The 22,490-nt window shown below is 46.3% G+C and overlaps 1 protein-coding gene across 4 annotated transcripts in view; it reads right to left on the bottom strand.

The window, feature by feature from the left end:
• Positions 1-22,490, bottom strand: part of TRIM54 (tripartite motif containing 54) — a 29,784-nt gene that overhangs the window by 2,576 nt on the left and 4,718 nt on the right. For 3 of the 4 annotated variants that reach the window (XM_030799993.1, XM_030799994.1, XM_003270644.2), the window contains 2 exons: positions 6,761-6,933; positions 6,085-6,256 (listed from right to left, as the gene is read on the bottom strand). In XM_030799993.1, coding sequence (XP_030655853.1) covers positions 6,085-6,256; positions 6,761-6,933 — 345 coding nt within the window. The remainder of the gene's footprint in view (positions 1-6,084; positions 6,257-6,760; positions 6,934-22,490) is intronic. The other variant, XM_030799995.1, reaches the window with a different exon arrangement.

Raw genomic sequence — 22,490 nt, 5'->3', positions numbered from 1 at the left:
ATCTACAGCAATCTAGAAGGCTTGAACCATCAAGAGGTACGGAAGCACATTCTAGTGATTCTGGAAGGAGGTGGAGAGAAGCCCTCTACCACTAAGTGGAGAAGGAACAGACAGTTTCCAAACATCCACCAGATACCAGACACTGGGCTAGATGCTTTATCTGTAGATTCATTTCTTGCATCAATTATGAGAAAGTCTTCGTGATTATCCATTTGCATAATATTGCCTCTTCTCTATTCTCTTTATCTTCTCATTCTGGGAATCTGATTAGACCTGTTAGACCTTCTCACTCTCAGCCTTCTCATCTCCCAGAACTGCACATTCTGTCTTTCTTTCAGTCCTCTCATACTGGTCACTAGTTCTGTTTTCAGACAAATCTATCATTTAATTCATTCATTGATTTAAAAAAAAATTTTTTTTTGAGACGGAGTCTTGCTCTGTCACCCAGGCTGGAGTGCAGTGGCGTGATCTCGGCTCACTGCAAGCTCTGCCTCCCGGGTTCACGCCATTCTCCGAGTAGCTGGGACTAAGGCGTCTGCCACCACGCCCGGCTAATTTTTTGTATTTTTAGTAGAGATGGGGTTTCACCGTGTTAGCCAGGATGGTCTCGACCTTGTGATCCGCCTGCCTCGGCCTCCCAAAGTGCTGGGATTACAAGCATAAGCCACCGCACCAGGCCGATTTTTTTTTTTTTTAAGAGACAGTCTCACTCTGTCACTCAGGCTGGAGTGCAGTGGTATGATCATTGCTCACTGGATCCTCAAACTCCTGCACTCAGGTGATCCTCCTGCTTCAGCCTCCCGAGTAGCTGGGATTACAGGCACATGCCACCACTCCCAACTAATTAAAACAAAAAAATTGTTTTAGTCCAGGCACAGTGGCTCACACCTGTAATCCCAGTACTTTGGGAGGCGGAAGCGGGTGGATGATGAGGTCAGGAGATCGAGACCATCCTGGCTAACATGGTGAAACCCCGTCTCTACTAAAAATGCAAAAAATTAGCCAGGCGTGGTGGTGGGCGCCTGTAGTCCCAGCTACTTGGGAGGCTGAGGCAGGAGAATGGCGTGAACCTGGGAGGCAGAGTTTGCAGTGAGCCGAGATCACAACACTGCACTCCAGCCTGGGCGACAAAGCGAGACTCCGTCTCAAAAAAAAAGAAAAAAAAATTTTTTTTTAGAGATGGAGGTCTCTGTCGCCCAGGCTGGTCTCGAACTCCAGGTCTTATCCTCCTGCCTCAGCCTCCCTAGTCACTGGGTTTACAGGTTCCAGCCACCATGCCCAGCCCTCTGTTGAATGTTATATATATATATATATGTATATTTGAGACAAGGTCTCACTCTGTCGCCCAGGCTGGAGTGCAGTGGCTCGATCTCAGCTCACTGCAGCCTTGACCTTCCAGGCTCAGGTGATCCTCCCACCTCAGCCTCCCAGGTAGCTGGGACTACAGGTGCATGCCACCACGTCCGGCTAATTTTTTGTATTTTTTTGTAGACGGGATTTCAACATTTCCCCAGGTTGGTCTCCAACTCTTGGACTCAAGTGATCCTCCCATCTCAGCCTCCCAAAGTGTCGGGATTACCAGCGTGAGCCACCACACCCAGCTACATGGTTGTTTTTTGATATTCTATTATTGTTTGGTTTTTAAAATTTTTTCATCTTTTTTTAAAAAGCATTTGATTTATAGTGACTTCCAATTATTTAATAATTCCAATATCTCAGTTCCTTTTGGAGGGGGTCCTAAATCTGTAATTCTTGTTTCTGCTGACTTCACTCATGGATTACGTTTCTCTGTGCACCTTCAATTGTGAGCTAATATTTTGTTGATATTAATTACGGAATACCTACGGGCCTAAATTGAGTATATTTTCCTCTAGGCAGTCTTTGCATTTGCCTCTGTTGAAAGCCAGGTGGCGCAATTTACTGCTTTAGCTCCTAGGATCCTAGTTTAACCTACGGTCTCCGGAAATTTTTTTTTTTTTTTTTAAGACGGAGTCTCGCCCTGTCGCCCAGGCTGGAGTGCAATGACGTGATCTCAGCTCACTGCAACCTCCGCCTCCCGGGTTCAAGCGATTCTCCTGCCTCAGCCTCCCGAGTAGCTGGGATTACAGGGCCTGCAACCACGCCCGGCTAATTTTTTGTATCTTTAGTAGAGACAGGATTTCACCATGTTGGCCAGGTCTCCAACTCCTGACCTAGTGATCCGCCCGCCTCGGCCTCCCAAAGTGTTGAGATTACAGGCGTGAGCCACTGCGCCCAGCCGGGTCTCTGGAATCTTAGCTGCAGGTACCCCTCCTTTTAGGGGTTTGGAGGAATAGTCTGTTCTCTCTAGCTCGGTGACATTGCCAGCACTGGTCCTCTGGGAAATGCTGACTTTTCTGTGCTTGCCACTCAGGGTTCTGCTTTCAGCTCCACCTTTTCTCTTCGCCCCTCCCCACCCCCACTGATTTCCTTTGCTTCTATGTACCAAGCAATATAATTTGAAAATTCTGTTTTACACAGAATCTAGTTGTGTGATAGTGAGAGGACCCTGCAAGTATCTCATCCACCATACTGAAGTCTCTGCTTTCATCCATTATCGAATTGTATCCTTATAGCTACTATCACAAGTAGGCATTTTCACCTTCATTTTACACATGAGGAAAGCGAGGGCCACAAAGGTCCAGTAACATACCTAGGTCACATACCGAGTCAAGCACAGAGTTAGGACTTTCATCCCAATCTGCTTGACTTTTATTTTATTTTATTATTTTATTTTATTTTCGAGACAGAGTTTCACTCTTTTTGCTCAGGCTGGAGTGCAATGGCGCAAACTCAGCCCACTGTAACCTCCGCCCCCGGAGTTCAAGTGATTCTCCTGCCTCAGCCTCCCGAGTAGCTGGGATTACAGGCGCCCGCCACCACGCCCAGCTAATTTTGTATTTTTAGTAGAGAAAGGGTTTCACCATGTTGGCCAGGCTGGTCTGGAACTCCTGACCTTAGGTGATCCATTCACCTTGGCCTCCCAAAGTGCTGGGATTACAGGCATGAGCCACCGTGCCTGGCTTAATCTGCTTGATTTTATTTTTATTTATTTATTTATTTTATTTTATTTATTATTATTATTATTATTATTTTTAGACGGAGTCTCGCTCTGTCGCCCAGGCTGGAGTGCAGTGGCGCGATCTCGGCTCACTGCAAGCTCTGCTTCCCAGGTTCAAACAATTCTCCTGCCTCAGCCTCCCAAGTAGCTGGGACTACAGGCGCCTGCCACCACGCCTGGCTAATTTTTTTGTATTTTTAGTAGAGACAGAGTTTCACCGTGTTAGCCAGGATGGTCCCAATCTCCTGACCTCATGATCCACCCACTTTGGCCTCCCAAAGTACTGGGATTACAGGCGTGAGCCACCGCGCCTGGCCTATTTATTTATTTTTGGACAGAGTTTTGCTCTTGTTGCCCAGGCTGGAATGCAATAGTGCGATCTCAGCTCACCGCAACCTCCGCTTCCCGGGTTCAAGCGATTCTCCTATCTCAGCCTCCCAAGTAGCTGGGATTACAGGCACTTGCCACCACGCCTGGCTAAGTTTTGTATTTTTAGTAGAGACAGGGTTTCATCATATTGGTCAAGCTGGTCTCTAACTCCTGACTGCAGGTGATCCGCCCACCTCAGCCTCTTAAAGTGCTATGATTACAGGTGTGAGCCACCGCGCCCAGCCTGCTTGACTTTAAAACTAAGTGGAGTAACACTTTGGGAGACTGAGGTGTCAGGGGCGTGTGAACCAGAGCAGCTCCATCTTGAACAGGGGCTGGGTAAAATGAGGCTGAGACCTCCTGGGCTGCATTCCCAGATGGTTAAGGCATTCTAAGTCATAGGATGAGATAGGAGGTCGGCACAAGATACAGGTCATACAGACCTTGCTGATAAAACAGGTTGCAGTAAAGAAGCCGGCCAAAACCCACCAAAACCAAGAAGCCAATGAGAGTGACCTCTGGTGGTCCTCACTGCTACACTCCCATTAGCTCCATGACAGTTTACTAATGCCATGGCAACGTCAGGAAGTGACCCTATATGTTCTAAAAAGGGAAGGCATGAATAATCTACCTCTTGTTTAGCATATCATCAAGAAATAACCACAAAAATGGGCAACCAGGCTGGACCCGGTAGCTCACGCCTATAATCCCAGCACTTTGGGAGGCCGAGGAGGGTGGATCACCTGAGTTCAGGAGTTTGAGACCAGCCTGGCCAACATGGTGAAAACCTGTCTCTACTAAAAATACAAAAATTAGCCAGGCATGGTGGAGGATGCCTGTAATCCCAGCTACTTGGGAGGCTGTGGCAGGAGAATCGCTTGAATCTGGGAGGCAGAGGTTGTAGTGAGCTGAGATCGCGCCATTGCATTCCAGCCTGGGCGACGAGCGAAACTCCGTCTAAAAAAAAAAAAAAAAAAAAAGAGGGCAACCAGCAGCCCTAGGGGGCTGCTCTGTCTATAGAGTGGCCATTGTCTTATTCCTTTACTTTCCTAATAAACTTGCTTTCACTTTACTCTATGGACTAGCCCTGAATTCTTTCTTGCGCAAGATCCAATAACCCTGTCTTGGGGTCTGTGTCAAGACCTCTTTCCTCTAACAGAGGCAGGAGGATGGCCTGAGCCCAGGAATTCAAAACAAGCCTGGGCAACACAGTGAGATCTTGTCTCTTTTTAATATTTTATTTTTGTTTTTGAGACAAGGTCTCACTCTATCACCCAGGCTGGAGTGCCGTGGTGCAATCATGGCTCACTGCAGCCTCAACCTCCCGGGCTCAAGTGATCCTCCCACCTCAGCCTCCCGAGTAGCTGGGACTACAGGCATGCCACCATGCCCAGCTAATTTTTTGTAGAGACAAGGGTCTCACTATGTTACACAGCCCAGGCTGGTCTCGAACTCCTGGACTCAAACAATCCCCCTGCCTCGATCTTCTAAGGTATTATTAGTACTACTAATAAATATTACTAGTAGTAGTATCCTCCCAAAGGATTACAAGTGTGAGCCACTGTGCCCTGCCGGAGACCCTGTCTCTATGTAAAAATAAAAAATTAGGGTCAGGCTCAGGGGCTCACGCCTGTAATCCCAGCATTTGGGAGGCCAAGGTGGGTGCATCACCTGAGATCAGGAGTTCCAGACCAGCCTGGCCAACATGGTGAAGCCCCGTCTCTACTAAAAATACAAAAAATTAGCTGGACATGGTGGTAGGCGCCTATAATCCCAGCTACTCTGGAGGCTGAGGCAGGAGAATCACTTGAACCTGTGAGGCAGAGGTTACAGTGAGCCGAGATCGCGCCATTGCACTCCAGCCTGGGCAACAAGAGCAAAACTCCATCTCAAAAAAAAAAAAAAAAATGAAATAAATAAATAAGTAAATTAGCTGGGCATGGTGGCACATGCCTGTAGTTCCAGCTTCTTGGGAGATTGAGGTGGTAGGGATCATTTGAGCCCAGGAGTTCAAGGCTGCTGCAGTGAGTCACAATCATACTAGTGCATTCCAGCCTGGGCGACAGAGATCCCCACATCTCTTAAAAAATAAATAAATGGAGCTGGGCACAGTGGCTCACACCTGTAATTCCAGCACTCTGGGAGGCCAAGGTGGGTGGATCACATGGGGCCAGGAGTCAAAAAAAAAAATACAAAAAAGCTGGGTGTGGTGGCACATTCCTGTAATCCCAGGTACTTGGAAGGCTGAGGCATAAGAATGGCTTGAACCCGGGAGGCTGAGGTTGCTGTGAGCCAAGACTGCACCACTGCACTCCAGCCCGGGTGACAGAGCGAGACTCCATCTCAAAATAGATGATAGATAGATAGATAGATAGATAGGGCTCAGTGCAGTGGCTCACATCTATAATCTTAGTGTTCTGGGAGGCTAAGATGGGAGGATCACTTGAGCTCAGGAGATCAAGGCTGCAGTAAGTTGGGTTTGTGCCACTGCACTCCAGCCTGGGCAACAGAGTGAGATCCTGTTTCTAAATAAATAAAGAAATAAATAAACAAAAGATAAGTGGAGTAAGAGGCTGCCATTGAGACCCTGTCCTAAGCCCCCATCTCCCACATATCTACTCCTTCCCGTTTGATACCTTCTGGCGTTTGTAAATCGTGGGCAGTGGGGCCACCTCACAGTCCTTGTGGGCACCGAAGACCTTGCAGAGAGAGCAGGTGGGCACCTCACAGCTCAGGCAGTAGATATTGATCTTCTCCTCTTCATGCTCCTCGCACATGAGGTGCTGCTCAGCCTTGGAGTGCAGTGGCCTAGAGAGGAGTGGGCAGGGGGAGGTGGACCTTAAGCATGAAGGGTCCTAGGAATACCTTCTCTTCAGCCTCCACCAACCACCACCACCTTCTCCGCCCTTGCAGCTAGTGCTGTGGCTGAACTGGTGAGTACTTCCACAGAGCTCTGAATTTGGGGAATAGAAGGAGCTAAGAGATAGAGGAGGCCTGGATTCAAGAATAGTCTGTATTACAGAGGGCAGGGAAGTCCCACAGGACAGGAAGCCTTGGGGGGTTGGCGAGGATCTTGTTGGTGGACTGCCAGCCTCTCCCAGGAGGAGAGGGTAGGAGTGAAGTACTGGCTAGGGAATCAGAGACTGCCCTCTCTGGGAGGCCTGAGGCAAGTCCCTCTCCAGATCTAGCCCTATTGTCTCTAGACAGAACAGGCAGGTTGACCATTTCAGTCTCTCCCTTTTGGCTCTGATGGGTTCCTTGGCTGTGTCCTAAGCCCTGCCATTAGAGAGGCAAGAGACTCTGGCGGCTCACCTGGACGACTCCTGCTTGTAAATGTCGATAATGTTCTCCACTAGCAGGTTTCGCTGCAGGCCGTAGACACCGTGTCTGTCCAGGACAACCTCATGCCTGCAAGATGGGCAGCGGAAACGGCCTCCTGAAGACACAGTGGTGGAGCCCCGGGACTGCCACAGAGGATTCGAGGCCTGCAGGGACAGATGGCTTGAGAGAACAGGCACGGGGAGGCATGAAGGGACTCGGAGGAGGCAGCGGGAAAGGGCTTGGGGGCTAGGGAGTAGGAACTTGATAGAGGGGAAGATGTCACCTCTTCTCTGTGGCTGGATCTACCTCTGAGAGCAGCGCATGGTGGACGGCCATGGAGACCCTGCTTCCCACCTTTGCCTCATTACTCAGCCCACCTCCTAGAGTGCCCCTGCATCCAGAGCCCAGCTTTGGTCAAGGTGTAGTCAGGATGGGATCTCTCCAAAGGGGCCAGCTTGGAGCTGTGGCGAGACATTGGCCTTGGCAATAAGGCCGAGGCAGGAAATGGACTCTGAGTGGTGCAACCAATGTCTTCCAGTCTGGGGCCCTCTTGGGCCACAACTGGGGGAGATTTTCTGCAGTCCTGGGCAGGGGTACAAGCAGACACAAGTGCTCAACAATGGGGTTCACAAAGTGTAACTAGCCAGGTAATTCTAGAAAATTGTTCCAGGAACTGGAAGTCACGAGTCCTGAGTTCTTGTGCTGTCTCTGATGCCCTCCCCTCGGCCTTTTTTTTTTTTTTTTCTGAGACAGGTTCTCTCTGATGCCTAGGCTAGAGTGCAGTGGTGGGATCACAGCTCACCGCAGCCTCAACCTCCTGGGCTCAAGCAATCCTCCCATCTCAGCCTTCTGAGTAGCTGGGACTACAGGTGTGTGCAACCATGCCCAGATAATTTTTTTTATTTTTAGTAGAGATGAAGTATCACTATGTTGCCCAGGTTGGTCTTAAACTCCTGACCTCAAGTGACCCTCCCACCTCGGCCTCCCAAATTGCTGGGATTATAGGCGTGAGCCACCATGGCCAACCTCTTAACTATATAAATTTAGACAGGTATTCAACCTCTGTAAAGCTGAGGATAAAATTAGATTATTCATTTATAGTGCGCCAGGTAGCTGCTAGACTCTGAGTTAAAGATACAAAGAAAATGCATCCTGTCCTAAGGACAAGCACCTGACAACTGCATCCAGCAGGATGGGTGTTGTGATAGGGGTAGGCACAGAAGGAGGACTTAACAGACACTCATCACTTCCTCCAGCTTACATCTCTTTCCTAGAGAAGTTGCTCCATCCTATCCTAGAAGGGAGATCCCTGCCACAGATGACTGATTCAGAGCTAAGGAGGTGATCACCTGACCAAAGCAGAACCAATCAAATATTCTCTCCTAAGAATTTGGACTTGAGACTCAGGGGCTTAGCTGGCTACGCCATGTGCTGCTTAGGAATTGAATAGACCTGTGGAATTGGGCTAAGAGCTGACATCACGGCCACCCTGGAAAGTGTTAAGGGGTCAGAACCTCTGAACAGAAAAGGCTGGTCTACAGAGAAAAGAGTCTATGCATGGGGAGATGCAGAGATGAAAGACTGGCAGACACTGTTTATTGTTCCCTGATGTTCACCACCTTTTCTTCTTCAATAATAAGTGCCCTGAGTTTTAACAAGACACATGGTATAAAGGGCTGGGTGTGGTGGCTCATGCCTGTAATCCCAGCACTTTGGGAGGCCGAGGTGGGCAGATCACTTGAGCTCAAGAGTTTGAGACCAGCCTGGGCAACAGAGCAAGAACTCATCTCTACTAAAAATAAAAAAATTAGCTGGGTACGGTGGCACACACCTGTAGTCCCAGCCACTTGGGAGGCTGAGGCAGGAGAATTGCTTGAAACCAGGAGACGGAGGCTGCAGTGAGCTGAGATAGTACCACTGCACTCCAGCCTGGGAAACAGAGGGAGACTCCATCTCAAAAAAACAAACAAAAAAACCCATGAATCTAAGCCTCCCTTCCAGCTGGGTGTGGCCAACTGGCTGTGCTCTGGGATGTAGATGCAAATGTTTTGTGTAATTTGCAGGAAACTGCACAAACCGTCTTTCATGGGAGGGGCATGCCCTGCTCCTCCCCTTTTCTCCTGCCTGCTGGCTGGAAAGAAGACGGGATGGCTCAAGTTGAAGCAGCCATCTTGAACCAAGAAGTGGTAGCCACATGTTGAGAATGGTAACAAGATGAAAGGAGGTCTCTGATGAGGCAGTCCTGCACGGTCCACCCATACTTTCACTTGAGAATAAAGCAAATTTTTACCCTCTTTAAGCCACTGTTATTTTGGGGTTTCTGCCACTTAGAACCTAATCCTAACTGGCTGAAAGATTATGCATTCCTAGAGAGTAATGGAGACAGTGGTCACCTATGACCTAGCATATTGAGATGCACTTCCTACAACTGGGATGCATGAAATTCTCCAAACCCTTATACCATACACAAACCAGAAGACAGTTTGGAAGGCCCCTTGCATGTGGGCAGCAACACCCCCATCATGTACAGAGTGCAGCCAAGTCAAGGGTCTTGTGTGGTCCTTTGGTAGCAAGGGCTGTAGGCAAGGCAGGAAACGTGGACCCACTGTGAAGTGAGCAGCTTATCTTGGGGAGAGTAACTGGTGTGTGCCATAAATACCACATCTTTCTTGGGATTTCTTGAGAATAATGTTAACCTTTAGCCCATCATAAACCCGGGGCAGATTAGTTTGAGATAATTCAAGGCATGTTTGTACATCTGCCTTCTCAGTAGCTAGAAAGATATGAATATTGTTGAGTTTAGTTTAGGGAATGCGTTAAAGTGTATTAATCACTTGCCTTTTGTTTGCTTAATACAATTACTTTTCAATATTTAGAACCCAAGTGACGAAAGAGGTGTTGGGAGAACTCTAAGGCTGCAGATTCCTGTCTTTCTTATCTTTGATTTGCTGATGGCAAGCATATAGAGATATTTGAATGGGAGGAAGGCGGACCTATATCCCACAGCAAAGATAAGCTCTTGAGCAGCCGCTCTCCCCAACCTCCATCCCTCACTGCACCCTTCCTCTTCCTGAGCCACAAAGGCAGGGATACCCATTACTTAACATTCAACAAATGTTTTGAGGTCGGGCACACTGGCTCATGCCTGTAATCCCAGCACTTTGGGAGACCGAGGCGGGTGGATCATGAGGTCAAGAGTTCGAGACCAGCCTGGCCAACATGGTGAAATCCCATCTCTACTAAAAATACAAAAATTAGCTGGTGCGGTGGCAGGCGCCTGTTATCCCAGATACTTGGGAGGCTGAGGCAAGAGAATCGCTTGAACCCGGGAGGTGGAGGTTGCAGTGAGCCGAGATCATACCACTGGACTCCAGCCTGGGAGACGAGTGAAACTCTGTCTCCAAAAAAAAAAAATGTTTTGAGGGCTTATTATGTGTCAAGCATTGTGTCATGAGTTTTCCAGACATTAAAGTATTTATTCCTCAAGAACTTCTTGTAAAGATTGTTGAGGATCCCAGCTACTCAGGAGGCTGAGGCAGGAGAATCACTCGAACCCAGGAGTCAAACCCAGGAGACAGAGGTTGCAGTGAGCCGAGATTGCGCCACTGCACTCCAGCCTGGGCGACAGAGCAGGACTCTGTCTCAAAAAAAAAAAAAAAAAAAAAAAGTCGAGGAGATGAACAATCACCCCTAACTTAGACTACAAGAAATAGAATAATAATGCCTAACATCTACTGAGCCAGGATTTGCTCTAAGTCTTTCATTTGTATTAATTCACTTAATCCTCATATCAACCCTGAAGTAGGTAATACTCTTTTTTTTTTTTTTGAGATGGAGTCTTGCTCTGTTGCCCAGGCCGGAGTGCAGCGGTGCAATCTCAGCTCACTGCAACATCCATCTCCTGGGTTCAAGCGATTCCCCTGCCCCAGCCTCCCAAGTAGCTGGGACTACAGGCGCCTGCCACCATGTCTGGCTAATTTTTTTGTATTTTAGTAGAGACAGGGTTTCACCATGTTGGCCAGATGGTCTCAATCTCCTGACCTCGTGATCCGCCCACCTCAGCCTCCCAAAGTGCTGGGATTACAGGCATGAGCCACTGTGCCTGGCCTTCAAGTAGGTAATACTCTTAGCCCCATTTCAAGGATGAGGAAATTGTGTCCCAGTGAAATTAAATAAATTGTACACGGTCATGAGCTAATAGGTGGCAAAGCCAGTACTGGAACTTAGTCACTCTGACTCCAGAGCCTGTCCTAATAATCATTGTGTTCTATTGTCAGACACAATAAAACTTAGGCCAGGCTGTGCACGGTGGCTCACACCTGTAATCCCAACACTTTGGGAGGTCAAGGCAGCAGGATGGCTTGAGTGCAGGAGTTCAAGACCAGCCTGGGCAGTACAGTGAAACTCCATCTCTACAAAAAAAGAAAAAGGTGGCTCATGCCTTTAGTCCCAGGTATTTGGGAGGCTGAGGTGGGAGGATCACTTGAGCCCAGGAAGTCAAGGCTACAGTGAGCTGTGATCATGCCACTGCACTACAGCGTGGGTGACAGAGTGAGACCTGTCTCAAAAACAAAACAAACAAAAAACAAAACAAAAAAACGCTTAGAGCTAATATTCATTTCTCTGAGTCTCAGGCAGAGGCAGTTTTTTTTATTGTTGTTGTTGTTGTTTTGTTTTTTTTTCTGAGACAGAGTCTCACTCTGTCATCAGGCTGGAATGCAGTGGCAGGTTCTTGGCTCACTGCCACCTCCACCTCCCAGATTTAAGCGATTCTCCTGCCTCAGCCTCCTGAGTAGCTGGGAGTACAGGCACGCACCACCATACCCGGCTAATTTTTTGTATTTTTAGTAGAGACGGGGTTTCCCCATGTTGGCCGGGCTGGTCTTGAACTCTTGACCTCAGGCAATCCACCCACCTTGGCCTCCCAAAGTGCTGGGATTACAGGTGTGAGCCACCACGCCTGGCTGTTTTTTGTTTTTGCTTTTTAAGTAAAAAAAGTAAAAGGGTAATGAAGGAACAGACCTCAAACCTTCATAGAGGAAAGAAACTACAGCCTGAAAATCAACTATGCAACTGTGGACTAAAGCTATTTAAGCAAAGATCAACAAAAGATGACTCATCAAATTAAAACCCTGTGTGCCATGGAGCTCTATAAGGGCCCTGCTTTCAAACAGAATGACCTGTTTGTCTGTGAAATGGAGAGGAAATAGCTCAAATCTCAGGGGAGACCTCCTCCCATGGACCTGTATGTGCCTCTATGGTAGATAAGTCACCGGATTCTGCGTGAAAAATATTCCAAGACAACACAACCAAATTGAGACACTCAACTACCTATTAATTCAGGTCATACCCCTCTATTCACCAAAGAAGGCACAGAACTAAAGAGAGATTGCAAAACCAATGACAACATCCAACCAGGCAGCTTATATTTAAGAGGCTAGTGAAAGAAAGCCAAGATAAACACAGTGGGTTGAGTCAGGAATTCACCTTCAGCTCCAGATAAAAGTACCCTGATAAAAGAGGAGTGATAAGCAGACAGAATCCAACAAAAGATGCAAACCAGATAATACAAAAAGAAAAGAAAAAAGAAAGCTTGACAAACAAGGGACAGATACTCTAAGAATCAATGCCATTTCGATACACCATTTTAAAAGAAATAACAAAAACAAAGAGATATAAGTGATCAAAGCTGGAGAAGAAAAGAGCTGGCAGAATTAAGGAAAGAAATCGAGTAAATATCAACACAGAAAAAAAATCCACATTTGACAGTAGAATGGATGACGCTGATAATAGTCACATAGCTTGCAATAGAAATTATCAGCTAAAAGTAACCAGGTCTGCAGTCTGTAACATGGATAAACCTTGAAGACATTACGCTAAGCAAAATAAGCCAGACACAAAAGGACAAATATTGTATGATTCCTCTTAAATGAGGTACCTGGCATAGGATGGATGGTGGTTGCCAGTTGCTGGAAGGAGGGGGAGTAGGGAGGTATTGTTTAAGGGGTGTGGGGTTTCAGTTTGGGGTGGTGATAAAGTTCTGGAGATGGATAGTGGTGACGGTTTCACAACAATGTAAATGTATGTAATGCCATTGAACTGTGCATTTAAAAGGTTAAGATGGCACATTTCACGTTATGTGTATTTTACAAAAATTAAAAAAAAATTTTTGAGACAAGATCTCTCTCTCTGTTGTCTCAACTTCCTGGGCTCAAGGGATCCTCTCACCTCAGCCTCCTGAGTAGCTGGGACTGCAGGTGTCCCACCATGCCCAGCTGATTTTTAAAAAAAGTTTCTGCAGAGATAGGGTCTTGCTAGTTGCCCAGGCTGATGTCAAACTCCTGGCCTCAAGCGATCCCCCTACCTCAGCCTCCCAAAGTGCTGGAATTTCAGGGGTGAGCCCCCATGTCAGGCTTACAATTTTTAGAAAGAAAAAATCAGGACTTGGGTTATCTTGGCCAATGTCTTCCTTCAAACTCCCCACAGCCAGAACTGACTTCAGGACTTGACCTGAGGGAGGCACACTAACACTACCTCTTCACCACTCTCCCACCTGCCAAAGCAATTTCTTTAGCAGCTCATTTCATTGGTTAGTCATTGCATTTCTTCTGGAGCCCAGAAGGCTAAGAGGCATCAGTACTCAGGCAGTCCAACCCAAGTCCTTTGAAGAGTTCCTTTTTTGGGAGAGAGAAATCGGGAGTGTGTGAGCTCAGGGGACAGGGCGGTGGGGATAGGCTGCACCTCTGCTTTCCACACCGTCTGGCTCAGGGCTGGTGCTGCTCCCTGCTGCTGACACCACAGTCCTGTATTTTGCATGTAGCCTTTCATCCCCCAGTCCCAGAGTCCCCTCCTGATTCACAAGTCCAATTCCTCCTGCCATATCTCCATCAGGCCTGGCTGGCTTTCCTCTTAACCTCCAGGGCAGCCCTTCCCTTCTGTGATTGCTTCAGCAATGCTAGCCCCCAGCCAAATCCTAACCCCACTTCCTTTGCTAGTCTCTCTGACCAATATTTACATACATGTGCTTTTTGGCATTAAGACTACATTTGACTTGTAATAAAATAGTAAAGTTTATCCTTCGGACTTTCTAGGGCCTCTGGCTCATATTGCTTAGAGGCCCTCATTGTGTTTCCCAAAATACGGTATAATACTGATGACAAGCATGAAGACTGGAGGTGGTATGGGGATGGATGTTCAAGATTTTTTATGTGTTAATTCTAATGCATATTAGGAAAAAAACAGTCCACAAAACTGACAACTTTTCATGGATTTCATCGTATAGAATAAGGATAAAGTAAATATTTAAGGTTTAAAAGTCATTTTTTGTTTGTTTGTTTTTGTTTTGAGACAGGGTTTCACTCCTGTAGCCCAGGCTAGAATGCAGTGGCACGATCTTGGCTCACTGCAACCTCTGCTTCCCAGGCTCAAGTGATTCTGCAGCCTCAGCCTCCCGAGTAGCTGGGACTACAGGCGTTCACCACCACGCCCGGCTAATTTCTTTATATTTTAGTAGGGACAGGGTTTCACCATGTTGGCCAGGCTGGTCTCAAACTCCTGAGCTCAAGTGATCTGCCTACCTTGGCCTCCCAAAGTGCTGGGATTACAGGTGTGAGCCAGTGCACCCAGCCTAAAAGTGAGTGTTTTAAAATAGAACTATTAAATTATAGTACAGGTGGTACATAGCTATGGCAAAAATCAGGAAGGTGAAATCAGAATGAAATTTGCTAACCATTTCCTGACTTTCCCTACCAAAATTTGTCTGACTTGTGTTCCAAACCTTTTGCAAATGTTGAGTGGCTACTTTGAGAAAGTCTTCTACACTGGCTATATGGGTCAAATTGTTGCCCTTATAGGTAACATCTCTGGTTTTTAACAGAAGCATTTAATGGAGCACAATATAGGGGAAGTAGCACATAACCACAGCCGTTTTAGCAGCCCGTGACTTTGTCACCAACGGAAATCACAGCTGTTTTCATATCGCATTACGGTTGTTGCTAAAATTTCAAAAAATAATGTATGCTTATCATTACTTATTTATTTATTTATTTATTTTTAGACGGAGTCTTGCTCTGTCACCCAGGCTAGAATGCAGTGGTGCAATCTCGGCTTACTGCAACTTCCACCTCCCGGGTTCAAGCGATTCTCTTGCCTCAATCCAGGCGCGTGCCACCATGCCTGGCTAATTTTTTGTATTTTTAGTAGAGACAGGGTTTCACCGTGTTAGCCAGGATGGTCTCCATCTCCTGACCTCGTGATCTGCCTGCCTCTCCCTCCTATAGTGCTGGGATTACAGGCATGAGCCACTGCGCCCGGCTGCTTATCACTACTTCTAAATTACAGCAGTTCAGACTCACTGCCAGACCTCATTCTTTAATGTGTTAGTTAAGAAGCACATGTATTACTCCATCAAATGTGCTTTAAATATTTTGGTGATTATATTCCAGTGTTTCCAAAGCTTTCTTCATTATTGTCCCCTCTGGGAGCCTTTTTAATTAAAAAAAAATTTTTTTAAGAGATAGTGTCTCTTAAAAAGATAGCACGGTGGCTCACACCTGTAATTCTAGAACTTTGGAAGGCCGAGGTGGGCAGATCACTTGAGGTCAGGAGTTTGAGACCAGCCTGGCCAACATGATGAGACCCTGTCTCTACTAAAAATACAAAAATTGGCTGGGCATGGTAGCATGCACCTGTAATCCCAACTACTCAGGAAGCTGAGGCATGAGAATCACTTGAACCTGGGAGGTGGAGGTTGCAGTGAGCCGAAATCAAGTCACTGCACTCCAGCCTGGGCTACTGAGCAAGACTCTGCCTCAAAAAAAAAAAAAAAAAAAAAGGAGAGAGAGAGATAGGGTCTCACTATGTTGCTCAGGCTGGCCTCAAACTCCTAGGCTCAAGCGATCCTCCTGCTTCAGCCTCCTGAGTACCTGAGACTGTTGGTGTGTGCCACTGCTCAGGAACCTTTTTAGACATTTCCCCCCAATAGCTCCCATTCCCCTCATTAAATATTAATATCATAGATGTATCTGTTTATGTACCGCATGCTTATCTACCCTTTACACATAAAAAGAGTAAAATTTGGCCACATGTGGTGGCTCACGCCTGTAATCCCAGCACTTTTCGAGGCTGAGGCGGGCAGATCACCTGAGGTTGGGAGTTTTGAGACCAGCCTGACCAACATGGAGAAACCCTGTCTCTACTAAAAATACAAAATTAGCCAGGTGTGGTGGCACATGTCTGCAATCCCAGCGATTTGGGAGGCTGAGGCAGGAGAATTGCTTGAACCCGGGAGGCGGAGGTTGTGGTGAGCCGAGATCATGCCATTGCACTCCAGCCTGGGCAACAAGAGCCCCCTTCCAAGAATTAATTTTTTCCCCTTGAGAGCAATATCACTCCCATTGAGAATACATGCTGTATTCTAATGCCATCAGTTTCCTTTACCATATGTATTATATTGTATGCATTTAAAAAATTGTTGTTAGAAAGGATCCATAGGTTTCACACACTGACAAATCGGTCCACGGCACACACAAAAAATTACTCCCTACCCTGATTATAAGTCCCTCAATTTTCTCATCACAAATAAGGATTTTATACTCTAATGGATACATGACAACTTCCTTAATACATCTTCATAGCTGACAGTCTCTACATTAGGCTAAAGATCTTTCAGCTGACTAATACCCAGTTAGAAAAATCCTATCTTCTGCTTCTGTTTATCTTTCCATTTCAAGACTAAGAGATAACTGATTGGCTCTATTATACACATAGATGTCTTGTCCTTTCCTTAAATCTTACATTTATGCAAGGAAGCCAGCCCCATGAAGTAAAATTTCATGTGCCAATGATGTGATGTGTAGAGGAAATTCCATCACTCTAGGAAACATAACAGAACACCTAGTCCTTAGTCTGTCCCTTTGTTTGTGTGACTGTGACCTGTTTCCTGTGTTCTCTTCTGTAAAATGGAGATAATGTCCATTCGCTCTAACTCAAATGGAATCATATTTGTGAATGTATTCTATAAATTATAAGGCACTGAACAAACACAGAGGACTGTTAACAGTCCTAATCTAGACCTTAAAAAGAAATGACCACACAGAACCACAGGGTATGAAATGACTGTTCTTTCTCCACTGTGAAGGATAAGATGGAATGGAACAAATAAATGGAATTTAATTCTAGACTATGTTCAAAGCTGTTGTGTGGAATATATGCCACGAGCTCTCTCTCTTTTAGGCTTTACGGTGCCTTCTATTTCCTTTGTAATGTTCCATAGCATCTAATAGAACTATTCCATCTAGAAAGATGCTCTGTAAATGCAGCTAGTCTAGCAAATCCATACTTATGTCAGAATGTTTTCCCTCTTCCCTGGCTATCCAGAGAGGTGCTAATTTGGGACACAGGCTCTGGATGCAAGGGGGCTTTTTGGAGGCTATTTCCCTCAACCTGAAGGCCTGGCCAATGATGAATGATGGACCATGCAAGTTCTGTGAGCCAGACACTCAGAATATGTTGGAAAAACCTTGGGAAAACAGTGGGCAGAAGACCAGACATTTGGAGAAAAGCCGATGAGCCTGAGAAGAATCCAGGTTTTGGTAACAGCTGAGCTGCAGGTGTAAGAGGGACTGTAAATGGAGGGCTAGCTATGGGCGGCAGAACCTAGGGAGGAGCCTGGCCCAAGGGGCTGGTAAACCAAGCCCTACTGCTTGAAAGGAGGAGTGATAAGCAGAAGAGTGGGCCAAATTAGGACACTGGTCACAGAATGGAAAGCCCTCAAAAAATAGAAATCCCTAAAAATAGTTTTCGACTTTGTGAAACCAATCGTTAGAATTGCAAGAGATGTTAAAGGTCAGTTTAAGGCCAGGTGCAGTGGCTCACGCCTATAACCCCAGAGCTTTCGGAGGCTGAATTGAAAGGATCACTTGAGGTCAGGAGTTTGAGACCAGCCTGGGCAACATAGTAAGACTTTGTCTCTACAAAAACATTTGTTTTTAATTAGGTGGGTGTGGTGGTGCATGCCTGTAATCCTAGCTACTCGAGAGGCTGAGGCAGGAGGACTGTTTGAGCCCAGGAGTTCAAGGTTACAGTGGACTATGATCGTGCCACTGCACTCCAGCCTGGGTGACTGGAGTGAGAGACTCTGTCTCTGGGAAAAAAAAATCAGTTTAAAACACCCTTTTTGGTCAGGCACAGTGGCTCATGCCTGTAATCCCGGCACTTTGGGAGGCTGAGGTGGGAGGATCCCTTGAGTCCAGGAGTTGGAGAACAACCTGGGCAACATGGAGAGACCCTCGTCTCTACAAAAAAATACAAAAATATTAGCCAGGCATAGTGGTGCACGCCTGTGGTCCCAGCTACTCAGGAGGCTGAGGTGGGAGGGATGGCTGGAGCCTGAGAAGTGGAGGCTGCAGTGAGCCGTCATCACGCCACTGCACTTAACCTGGGCGATAGAATGAGACTCTGTCTCAAAAATAAATAAGAAAGAAAACACTCTTTTCATTTACAGTTATGTAAACAGGCTTGAAGTGGTGAAATAGCCTGATTTGCATTGTGTGGCAAATTAACAAAGAAACCCGTCAGAGGAGAATCCAGGAGTGCTAAGCCTCAGTCTAGGTTTTCTTTCTCACTAAATCAAGATCTTCCCTACAGAAGTAAGAGCCCTAACCCTGCTACAAATTTAATGCAATTCACAAAATTTTAGTGAACCAATTTTGCATCAGGGAGACCTGCCCAAAGTTGCACTGAAGAAGTCCTGGTGCCTTCAGAATGGGTAGAAGTGGTTGAGGAGGCAGGCTGGGTAGGATCTTCTCTGGCAGGCCTGTACCTGATGACACCTGGTCCTAACAACTAAAGGACAAAGAAATGGAATTTGGGTGGCGCGAAACAAAAGTCATCTCTCTCAGACTGCCCCTTGTTAGAGAAGGAGGCTCCTTTCTTGGCAATCCCCTCTCTGCAGGTCCCTCTGTAGACAGACCTCCTCCAGAAAAGCTGTTCCAGAACAACCTTCTTACAAGGCCTTTTGGTCGTCTGTTAAATTACAACAGGTTGCAGGCTCAAAAACAAGTGCCCACAGTGAAGTGGAGGCAGGTATAAAAATAAACTGAAGGCTTGCTTTAAAGCCGTTTAGGAGTGAATCGAATTTACAAATACAGAAACACATGGGAAGATGTTTGTGTCAAATTCCCACACCAACAGCTTTCCTTTAGTGGAAGTTCTTGGTAGCTGAGTGGGTGCAAGTGTGGGGAAAGAAGGAGGAAGAAATTAGAGGGGGTTAATGTGGTGTCTTGGTGTTTCATTCTGTTTCAATTCAGAGAGAAAGAGTTGTTACAGCTCTAAAAAGAATTACATTAAGATGGCCACTATGTAAAAATGTTTGGGGACATGGGCTTGAATGTAATATGCAAAAATTGCTGGGCTTGGTGGTGTGCACTCCAGAGGCTGAGGCAGGAAGATAACTTGAGCCCAGGAGTTCAAGATCAGCCTGGGTAACATAATGTGACACCATCTCGAAAAAAAAAAAAAGTGATATGCAAAAATAAAAATAACTGTGTTGGGGAGGTAAGATTATGGATGATTTCCTCCCACCCCTTAACACTGTTCAACTAACGGTATTTTCTTTTTTGTAGAGATGAGGTCTCACTATGTTGCCCAGGCTGGTCTCGAATTCCTGGGTTCAAGTGATCCTCCTGTCTCAGCCTCCCAAAGTGTTGGGATTACAGGCATGAGCCACCTCACATAGACAGTATTTTTAAATAAATTGTTTTCAAATTTTGCTTCCTGGCTGTCTAGTTAACTTGGTCTTATAAAATCACAATTCCCAAAAACTCTTGTTTGTTGTCCATCACAGCAGTTTTTAGGACAACAAAACACAGGAAACCATCTAAATGTTTTAGAGGACAGATTATTTAAATAGACTGTGGTCCAGTCATAACAATGAAAACTACACAGCTATTTAAAAAGGAAGACATAAATCTGAATGGTGGATACGGAACAATCACCCACAGCGAGTAAGTGAACAAAGGCAGGTGGGGGGCGATGGGTCTCACCCGAGAACATATATACGTGCAAACGTGCCGATTTGTGGAAATTTTCTGGAAGTATTCCCAAGAAAGTTGGTAATAGTTACTTCTATCTGGTGAAGACAACTGAGGGTCTCAGGTGAATAGCAGATTTGCTTTTCATGATATGAACTCCTATACTGTTTGAAAACAGTATGTTTACATGTTACAAATTCTAAATGATATACTGGTATCACTTTGATAACCGTTAACTTTCTAGGCAACGCTCTAAGGGTATTCTTCCTAAGTGGTTTGAAGATAGAGGAAAAGTCCTATTCTTTCCAAAAGTCCTATTCTTGCCCCATACTTAGAAAACAGACAATCTGATTATGCCTACAGTTGTCAAAATGTGGAGGCAATGTGTGAAAAAACTAAATATGCTCATCTTTCAGAGGGAGATCTACTGAGATATATTGAGAGATACAGATATAAGTGCAGCTGAAGAACTGGGTCAGCCTCCCACCAGGCCCTCCCAAATAAGCAGCAAGGGATGAGCTGTTCACTCTTCCTCCTTGGAGGGCCCAGGGGTGCTTTGCACCTCAAAAGATACACCACTCCAGATCCACAGAGCCACCCCAAAGCCCTGGGTATCATGTTATCTCCAAATATTCTGTACAGGGTTTGCCCCAAGCCATTCCAAGGTCTCTCTGAGCCCAGGTCAGTATTCTAGAGCTTTTTGGAACTGAAACAGTGTGCTTGGATAGAGAGAGTTGACTTAAATAAGCAGGTCATTTAAACATATTCTAGCCTCCATGTATGGGGCCTATTCCCGGGTCCCTCTGCCAGATGACAGAGGGACCCAGGAATGCACTTGGACATTCTGACCACTTTTCTACAGGACACGTCACCTTAGCTTTCAAAACTTCTCTTTGCTTTCACACATTTCAAGTTCCAGTGAGAGGATGTTTCACTGTAAGTTCATGAGAAAGGATGGTAAAATCTTTCTGCCATTCTCTCCTAGGCATCTCAGCCTGAAGGATGTTCAGAGTTACTTAGACCAAGGAAAAATCAAGATGGTGGGCAAAGCATTGCCTCTCACGTAGGACTTCATGCCCAGGACGAGGAGGCATAGCATTTGCTCTAGGCCCCCCAAGAGGGAAAATCTACTGGCTCTGAGATACTCTGGAGCTGAATAATGGCAGGTTTGGACACATAAAGAATAGGAGAGGGAATGTGCCTCAATGGGAAGATGGCAGGAGAGACCACAGAGTGCTGGTCTTCAGTGAAGATGGCACAGAGCAGACACACAAGGGGCGGGTTACAGGGTACATCGTGGGATGGCCTGACCTAGCCAGCCCATTCCTTTCCCAAACAAGCTGCCCCAAGGAACTTAAAAGGGAAGTATTTTCTTGGTTAGGTTAAAAATCACTTGTGTTTAACGCATTTCCTCATTTCTGACACAGATGAAGAATACTTGTTTGGGATGTTCCATGTCACTGACACACATACTAAACCAGCCAGCTCTGGTCTATTCAGGGTTTGTTTTTGTTTTTGTTTTTTTGAGACAGAGTCTTGCTCTGTCGCCCAGGTCAGAGTGCAGTGGCATGATCTCAGCTCACGGCAACCTCCGCCTCCCGGGTTCAAGTGATTCTCCTGCCTCAGCCTCCTGAGTAGCTGGGACTACAGGTGCCTGCAACCACGCCCGGCTAATTTTTGTATTTTTGGTAGAGATGGGGTTTTACCATATTGGCCAGGCTGGTCTTGAACTCCTGGCCTCGTGATCCACTGGCCTTGGCGTCCCAAAGTGTTGGGATTACAGGCATGAGCCACCGCGCCCGGCCATATTCCGGGCTTTTACTTTATCAGCAAGGCCGTGTGTGTGTGTGTGTGTGTGTGTGTGTGTGTGTGTGTGTGTGCCTTTGCCCCTCACTCTCCCTGATCTCTGTTCCATTTCACAGCCTACTAGAACCTCCCCAGTAGCACAGGAAAAGAAAAAAAAAGCCCACTTATAATCCATTCTGGTGTATGCTGCTTTTATTTCTAAACCAGTGGCTGTAATGCTATCTGTGAATTTGATTAGCTCTGCTTGGCCCCATGACCACAAATAAACCAAAACTGGCTAGACTTCTACGAAGTAAATTTCTTTGCCTTCTCTCTGCTTGTCAAGTGACCTCAATAGCTTTTAACCAGTAGGCCTCTTTACTGAACAATCTGGCGGGTAACAGGTATGAACTCAAGTTGGGGTGAGTTCCCAGTCTCCTGCCCACTATGCCTAACTCTGTCCCCCACAATGGATGCCTTAAACTTTCCTAAAATACAAATAGTTTTACTGCCATTATGGAGCTTTCTCACAGGGTTGGGTTTTGTTTGTTTTTTAACGTTTCATTATCTCATTAATCTTTTCTCCATATTTTCCACAATGCTCTCAAAGTCTGAAACTCCAAACTGGAATGCAGAGTCTGGCACAGGCTCTTATAAAGCCCAGTGTAGGATCCCCTCCCTCCCAGTTTCCACAGGGTCTCCTTTCCTTGGTAGATCCCAGCACTCCAGCTGCCGTCTATGCACAGGCTGTACCTGCCAGCCTGCAGGGCAGCTGCTGACTCATGCTTGCTCTGGGATTTGCTTGGACCCCAGCCCTTCTGCTCTCCACCCACGACAGCCACCACCCATCTCAGAGAGCACTCTATCCATCACCTTCTGGGGTCTCAGCTCTGACCTGATCAGTC

The sequence above is a fragment of the Nomascus leucogenys genome, chromosome 19 (assembly GCF_006542625.1).
Source record: "Nomascus leucogenys isolate Asia chromosome 19, Asia_NLE_v1, whole genome shotgun sequence".
Taxonomy (NCBI): Eukaryota; Metazoa; Chordata; class Mammalia; order Primates; family Hylobatidae; genus Nomascus; species Nomascus leucogenys.
The sequence above is the reverse complement of the archived record's forward strand: the minus strand, read 5'-3'. Positions and strand labels throughout refer to the sequence as shown.